The 8,343-nt window shown below is 40.7% G+C and overlaps 1 protein-coding gene across 13 annotated transcripts in view; it reads left to right on the top strand.

The window, feature by feature from the left end:
- The window catches only part of MLH1 (mutL homolog 1), a 55,202-nt gene that overhangs the window by 16,943 nt on the left and 29,916 nt on the right, over window positions 1-8,343 (top strand). For 12 of the 13 annotated variants that reach the window (XM_017508452.2, XM_037731332.1, XM_017508466.2 and 9 more), the window contains 5 exons: window positions 643-734; window positions 2,862-2,904; window positions 3,053-3,141; window positions 5,120-5,232; window positions 7,541-7,634. In XM_017508452.2, coding sequence (XP_017363941.1) covers window positions 643-734; window positions 2,862-2,904; window positions 3,053-3,141; window positions 5,120-5,232; window positions 7,541-7,634 — 431 coding nt within the window. The remainder of the gene's footprint in view (window positions 1-642; window positions 735-2,861; window positions 2,905-3,052; window positions 3,142-5,119; window positions 5,233-7,540; window positions 7,635-8,343) is intronic. The other variant, XM_037731333.1, reaches the window with a different exon arrangement.

The raw sequence follows: 8,343 nt of genomic DNA, 5'->3' as shown, positions 1-8,343 counted from the left end.
CTGTTGCCCAGGCTGAAGTGCAGTGGTGCAATCTCGGCTCACCGCAACCTCCACCTCCCGGGTTCAGGTGATTCTCCTGCCTCAACCTCCTGAGTAGCTGGGATTACAGGCATGTGCTCTCATGCCCGGCTAATTTTTGTATTTTTAGTAGAGTTGGGGTTTCACCATGTTGGCCAGGCTGGTCTCGGACTCCTGACCTCAGGTGATTCACCCACCTCAGCCTCTTCAAGTGCTGGCTTTACAGAAGTGTGCCACTGCGCCTGGCCTGAAAAATATCTTTGAATGCCATGTGATATTATAATTATTTGTCAATTTACATGTGTGTCCCACTAAATCAGGTACTCTCCTGAGCAAGATCATGCTTTGTGTTCATATTTTCTGCACAAAGCAAAGATTCTGACACAAAGATAACCCCCAGTACATATTTGAAAAATCAGTGAATGAATGTGGGAGGCAGGAAAAATATTCTTTAATTTTTCTGTTAATGTTGCCTTATCCCTGGCCCCAGTCAGTGCTTGGAGCTGTGCTGTTGGTAAATGTAATTGGATTTACTACCTTAAGACCTAGCTTCAGCTATGATATCTTGGGTTTTATTTTCATGTACTTTTATGAATTTACAAGAAAAATCGATCTTCTGTTTAGGTGGAGGACCTTTTTTACAACATAGCCACGAGGAGAAAAGCTTTAAAAAATCCAAGTGAAGAATATGGGAAAATTTTGGAAGTTGTTGGCAGGTATAGTCCAAAATCTGGGAGTGGGTCTCTGAGATTTGTCACCAAAGTAGTGTGTTCTAGTACTCATAAGTTGTGAACAGTTGCTGAGCTAGATGGTGAAAAGTAAAACCAGCTTAAATAGTTCGGTAAACTGTGACGTTCATACAGGTCAAGGTTTAGTCACCAATTTTGGGCTTTCTCTCATCTCCCCAGGAAAGAGCAGTTGGTCTTTAGATCAATGAGAGCTCTTTGATGGCAGACAAAACAAACTGGCTGTAGCCAACTTGAGCTAAAAAGAAATTTATTGGAAGGCTAGGGGTTATCACATGAAGTATGTCCAGCTGCACCTTGGAGAGAATAAGAACCAGGGTGCCTCGGGGACCTAATGTCCTTACTGTACTCCAGTTGTTTTCATTCTTTTCCTGACTTTGCTCCAGAGTCAACTTCTTAACAGAGTACATCCAGTTAGGATAGTTTAGGTCACATGATCATGTGCCCATATCTTGGGGGAGAAGATTTCTTGATTGGCAGTCTTACTAAGGGTGCATCAAGTAAAATGGAATAGAGGTAGTTTCCCAAAGGAAGATGAGAGGCTGTTACCAGAAGGAGGAGAAGGGATTCAGGACAGATGAAAACAATGTTATATCCATGATAGACATACTCTGCTGGTATAGATGGCTTCAGTATAGGCTCTCCAAACCCACATGTTGTCGATTGTGATAGGGATATGTTAACTACTTTCCAGTACTTTTTTTTTTTGAGATGGAATTTTTTTTTTTTTTTTTTTTTNTTTTTTTTTTTTTTTTTGAGTTGGAATTTCCTTCTTGTGTCCCAGGCTGGAGTGCAACGGTTTGATCTCGGCTCACTGCAACTCTGCCTCCCAGGCTCAAGTGACTCTTCTGTCTCAGCCTCCTAAGTAGCGGGGATTACAGGCGCGTGCCACCACGCCCGGCTAATTTTTGTATTTTTAGTAAAGATAGGATTTCATCATATTGGTCAGGCTGGTCTCAAACTCCTGACCTTAGGTGATTCACCCACCTCAGGCTCCCAGAGTACTGGGATTACAGGTGTGAGCCACTACGCCTAGCCATTTTTCAATATTTCTAAAGAAATCTAAAATGAATAAAAAATTTCCTCTTAATAAAATGACACAGGTTTATAAATCAAGTTTCTTTGCTTCTTCTTGGAATTTGTAAATCAATGTCAGAATATTTATTACCTCCCGAAGATAAAGGAGTTCTAGTTGACTGTTTTGGTTCTGGGTGTGGTAAAGTGAAATGTTGTTACTTAATAAATGCATTTTGCTAGACACAATCCTTCAGTTCATGGGCTCCATAGAGAAAAGAGAAATAAACAATTGCCAACCAAGAAAAGGTTGGGAGATACTGGAACAAGACCCAGGGGCAGGAAGAAGACAGTGAGAAGGAGGGTATGTTGAGGGCTCTGAGAGAGAATAAAAGTGTGCAGGGGTTGTTAGCGCTAGCTTCTCAAGCAAGATGTCCTTGAGGCAAACCAGGCCTTTGAGATACCCTGAAAATAAAACTGCAAGTGAAGAAGAGATTGTGGGCTAGGCGTGGTGGCTCACACCTGTAATCCCAGCACTTTGGGGAAGCTGAGGTGGGCACATCACTTGAGGTCAGGAGTTTGAGGACAGCCTGGCCAACATGACGAAACCCCATCTCTACTAAAAATACAAAAAAAAAATTAGCTGGGCATGGTGGTGGGTGCCTGTAATTCCAACTACTGCAGAGGCTGAGGCAGGAGAATCACTTGAACCCGGGAGGCAGAAGTTGTAGTGAGTCGATAACGCACCATTGCACTCCAGCCTGGGCAACAAAAGTGAAACTCCGTCTCAAAAAAATAAAAAAGAATAGATTGTGGTGTGATATCCTTGAGACTGTCAGCAACCTATAAAAACAGAGAGGAGTCTGTTTTGATTCAATCACATTTAGCATTGATATCTCCCTGAACTCTCTACTGGTTTATTGTTCTGTGGGTAAAATATTAGTAGCCTGTATGGAGATATTTTTGTTTATATGCGCCTTTGTTTAGATTACATAACTCTGCTAATTTATTTAACTAAAAGGAGGCTCTGACATCTAGTGTGTGTTTTTGGCAACTCTTTTCTTACTCTTTTTTCTTTTCCAGGTATTCAATACACAATTCAGGCATTAGTTTCTCAGTTAAAAAAGTAAGTTCTTGGTTTATGGGGGATGGTATTGTTTTATGGAAAGAAAAAAGGGAATTTTTAATAGTTTGCTGGTGGAGATAAGGTTATGATGTTTCAGTCTCAACCATGAGACAGTAAGTCCTTGTGTCTTCTGCTCTTTGTTTATCAGCAAGGAGAGACAGTAGCTGATGTTAGGACACTACCCAGTGCCTCAACCGTGGACAATATTCGCTCCATCTTTGGAAATGCTGTTAGTCGGTATGTTGATAACCTATATAAAAAAATCTGTTACATTTCTTTTCTTGATTTATCATTCCATCACATTATTTTGGATGTTTTCAAGGTAGTACCTGCCTTAAGACTGAGTTTACTTTAGTCAAATACATAGTCTTGTTTTTATGCTTCAAATTTGTTAATGAAGTTCTTACTTCATGTAGTCAACACTTCCTCAGTGCATGTAATCTCCTAGGTGTTGTGGCTGTAAGTCATGTGTTTTTTCAAGGTCTTAGTCTTCAAAATCTTTATCCTCCAGTGTTCCTTCTTTTCCTGTATTTCCATTATCATCACTTTAGGATTTCACTTACTTATCATTCAACATTTATTGCCCCTCATATTCCAGGCTTTGTGCTAGAAGTTAGGGATATAAAGACAAATGAAGTATTTCTTGCCGTTAAAGACTAGATTTGTAAGTGCCAGATCTTCATTATCAAGGAAAGCGTAAGAGGGGAAAGTGCTTGCATTACGGATTCCTTGTAGTGCTCCCTCTGCATGTAAAACCCACCATTTCCATCATAGATTCCTAGCTGTCTCAGGACTTTATAAACCCCAAAGTGCCTATGTCATAATGTGAGGGGAAGAATACTGAGACCCTTCCATGTATGGGACATGTATGGATGAGACAGCTCCTAACTTCACATTCCCAGAAATCTGAAAAGCAGCAGCAGTCATTTCAGTACCCAGTTTCTACTTTGAAGGACAAATAATTTATTTTTTAAGCTAAACCAACTAAGGAACAACTAGTTTGCTTTTAACCTACTATTCTCCTTCTAATTTAAATGAATTAATTTTTTAAAACTGTGCTCCTAGAGTGACAGAACTCTGTTCTACAGTGTAACTTTTCAGAGCATCTTTGACCAGATCTTAAGACTACACTTAGTTGTTATGAAATTCTAGAGACAGTACAAGATTAGAAATCCTCTAGAGCAGCATTTCCCAAAGCAGGCTTCCAGAACACTAGCCTCTTGTGGCATTTTGGGAGAAAAGAGTTTGCTGGTTCAGTGTGTATGGGAAATGCCACAAGCCGTACCCTCTATTGAAGACACTCGGAGCACACATTACTGCATGAAAAGCGTCCACCGGCCAGTCGGCATGCCCTTATAGAGTGCCTGCTATTTCCTGGGTATTGTACTATATGGTAGAGATATAGTAGTAAACACAGCAGAAATGATTCCTGCCTTCAGCTGGCTTTTTAGTTGAAAAGACACATTAAATAATTATGCCATTCATTAGCAGATTGTGCTAGATGCCTCCCTGGAAAAATAAAGGACATGATGGGAAACTCGGTAGGGTCATTAGAGAAAGGGGATCATTAGAGAAGGTTCTTTGAATAAATAATTTTTGAAATATGAAGGATCAATAGGAATTAACTATTTAATTAATTAATCTAACTATTAATCTGGAGCTTTCCAGACAGAGGGACTAGTTCTTGGGAAGGTTTTCAGACAGAAATAAGTGTGGCTTGCCTGAGGACCTCTTTTTCGCCTGTTAACCTTCCCTCCACAATAAACACTCTGGGGAACAACACACATTGTAGAACCACATTGTGGTGCTATTCAGTATAGTAAGTAATTCAGCAGAGATAAGTTCTTGGAATTGGAATCTCATCTTTGGGATTTAGTTACTAAGATACATAAGTTTTCAGAGGTTGGACTCATTGTTCTATACCAGCATTAGAGCAGCACCTAGCACATAGCACAGGTGCTTGAAAACACTGACTGAATGGGGTGGGTGGGTGGGTGGATAAGAGGGTAGGTGGGTGGGTGGATGGATGGAAGAACAGACAAATGGATGAATGAATGGACAGGCACAGAGGACTTCAAATGAACTAAGTCTCTGGGGCCCACATTTCACAATTAGTTTATGGGAAGGAACCTTGTGTTTTCTAATTCTGATTTTTGTATAATGTTTGAGTTTTCTAGTATTTTCAGAAGCTTCAGAATCTCTCTTTTCTAACCAGAGAACTGATAGAAATTGGGTGTGAGGATAAAACCCTAGCCTTCAGAATGAATGGTTACATTTCCAATGCAAACTACTCGGTGAAGAAGTGCATCTTCTTACTCTTTATCAACCGTAAGTGAAAAAGAAACACATGGGAAATCCACCCACTGGGAATTTTATGGGACATGGGAAAATTTCTGATCAACGGGTTTGATTACACTTAGAGAAACCTCATGGTAAAGTGTGGTTTTTATTGGGAAGCACGTATAACTTTTGTCCTAAGTCTGTGCTCAGCCCTCCCCCATGTGCTCATTGCTGGTTCACAGTCGGAGTCTGGTTCTCACCTCTAAGAGGAAGCCCAGGAGACGGCATAACAGGCCCCTGTGAGCCAGCCCACCTTCCTCACCTGCTGGTGTCAGAGTCATTACAAGCAAGCCCTAGGCAGAGCATTGCTGGAAGAGATTGAGGGCCACTGTTTGAAATTGCACAGCAGGACACAGAAAAGGGGTACCTTGGGCATAGGCATTGTCATTAAAGTAAAGAAATTGCTGAGATACTTGAGATTTTCCTATTTCAGGAATGAGCTTTAGGATACAAAGAGCAGTTCTAGAAATTATGGAGGAAATTAGCTAAATTAATTAGGATTTTTCTTAAATTCCTTTACAGTTTTTATCTCTCTGCTGACATAGTGTTTTACATGATTCTTAGCTACTAAACAAACGCTATTTTATATTCTGCTTCTTACTAACTTAATTGTGTATTACAAGGTTTTGATGGTGACCTAGCAAAAACAAATAATCCCAAACATTTTTCATTTTCCATCCAGAAATAAGATGCATCTTTCCATTTCCATGGTTTCAGTTTTCATTTTTATCTTATAGGTGGTTTATCTTTATTGTTTTAAAGGGTTTCATAATAATTTTATATGAGTTTTTGTTTTGTTTTGCTTGTTTGCTACTGGAAATGGAATATTCCCTCTTTCCATTTATACTGCTGACCAGCTATAAATGTCTCAAAATATGCAAAACTGTTATATGTAAAGCTGTTTTACAGCAGTTGTTCAAAGCAATACAGAAACAGTAAGGAGAGAGCCAATCATTTACAAACAAATTCTGTTAAACTGATTTTTATTAGCAGGGTTTTTACTTCATTAGGAAAGACCTGATGTATAACAAAGCTTGTTTTAATCAAGGCTCGGACAATGCTTTTTATTAGTTTTTTTCTAACCCTGAAGAATAATTGCTTTGTAATGCACATGCTGGCCATAAAGCAGACAAAAAATTCAGTGTAGGTGCTGTCTGACTGGCCTCTGTCTGTTTTTCTGTTGGGGCTACCTGCCACAGCCTCTATGTTATGATTAGCTAATGTGTTCACAATACCAAGTTCTCAGTAGCAAAGAAAGGTCAAGCTTTTATGTGTGCCATTCCTTTGTTTATCTACACTGTGCAGGCACACAGTGGCAGAGACAAAGAACACTCCTTTGTCCCGTCTCAAGTCCAGAATTCTCAGCAGAGGGGCTCCAGCTGTCCTCAGGTGCCCATGCCTGCCCCAGGCCTGTGTGGTCAGGACACGTGTTACAGAGTATAGTGACATTAATGATGGGGCCATGGATGTCATGAACACTCAGAGAATGTCAGTCTCTTCATTGATAAAGTCACAGCCACTCTTCTTGTTGGAAATAAAAAGATTTGACATATTCATGGCTACAACAACAAAGGACAACAGATAATCAGCAGGTCATCTAAAATCTGTCCACGGAGAAAGGAGAGCTGTGTTTCCTGAAAATACATCTTTCTCTGATTTTAGTCTTATTTTTTCCTGCATTTATTGCTTTCTACCCTCTCCAAACCAGCCTCATTTCCTAAATTACCTTAAATATGCATTGACACTTCTACTGCCTGAAATTCTGGAAAACTCTGTTTGGCTACTCCACTGTTGAAACTTCCTGAGCAAAGTTAGTTGCTCTCTCTGCTCACCATTTAGCACACACACCTGTATAATAGTGCTGACCACTTGGGGTTGGAATTAGTTTATTTACCAGCATGTTGTCTACCAGCGCTTGATGTGTGTGATATACAGTATATACTTGCAGAATGAAAAGTCTGAGGGCTGATGTCATACTTCCCACTGTGCCCAGCAAGAGCACAGCTAGTCTACATGGGGTAATGGGGGCAAAGGGAAGTGAGGAGGGAAGAATGTATTGCCTTATCATGATTTCTGTTACTTGGATGAAGGAAAAGAGTTTCAAGCAAATAGTAAGATACTGGGCTGGAAAGTGGCAACAGATAAAGGTGGCCCTTTCTTCCTGGGGATGTGATGCGCGTATTACTCCAGAAATGTTTTTCCTGAGGAAATTTCATGACTTTCATGTATGAATGAACGCCTGTGACCTCACCCCTCAGAACAGTCTTGAACTGACTGCTTTCTTTTTATTGTTTAGATCGTCTGGTAGAATCAACTTCCTTGAGAAAAGCCATAGAAACGGTGTATGCAGCCTATTTGCCCAAAAACACACACCCATTCCTGTACCTCAGGTAATGTAGCACCAAACTCTTCAACCAAGACTAACAAGAAGCCGATGTTCTATGAGGCTCTCCTCTTTGAAAGAGATGAGCATGCTAATGGTACAGTCAGAGTGAATCCTATACACCACTGGCAAACGATGTTCTGTCCCTTCTCACAGGTACAATGTACAGTTTTCCTCCATTTATTCACTAATTTAGCAGAACCTCACTAAGAGCCTTCTATATGCCAGGCTCTGCATTAACAATACAAAAACGAATGCCATGCCTCACCCCTTCAGGAGGTGCTGATGTTCATAGGCAGAGTAGAAACAGATGTGCTCTGGAGTCTCTAAATATTACTTCTGCTGGGGTCAGTTGGGAAGCCACACAGCTACTGTTTTTTTTTTTTTTTTTTCATAAAAGACAATCAGCCAGGTGCAGTGGCTCTAGTCCCTGCACTTTGGGAGGCCGAGGTGGGCGGATCACAGAGTCAGGTGTTCATGTGACCAGTCTGACCATGAATTTTTAGTAGAGACTAAACCCTGTGTCAAAATTAGCCAGGCGTGGTGGCAGTCGTCTGTAATCCCAGCTACTTGGGAGGCTGAGGCAGGAAGATTTGCTTGAACCTGGGAGGTGGAGGTTGCAGTGAGCTGAGATACTGCCACTGCATTCCAGGCTGGGTGACAGAGCGAGACTCCATCTCAGAAAAAAAAAAAGAGAGGAAAAAAGACAGTGTTTC

Source organism: Cebus imitator, unplaced genomic scaffold, assembly GCF_001604975.1.
Source record: "Cebus imitator isolate Cc_AM_T3 unplaced genomic scaffold, Cebus_imitator-1.0 Scaffold391, whole genome shotgun sequence".
NCBI classification, from domain to species: domain Eukaryota; kingdom Metazoa; phylum Chordata; class Mammalia; order Primates; family Cebidae; genus Cebus; species Cebus imitator.
Note: the sequence above shows the minus strand (reverse complement) of the source record. Positions and strands in the feature narration are given on the sequence as shown.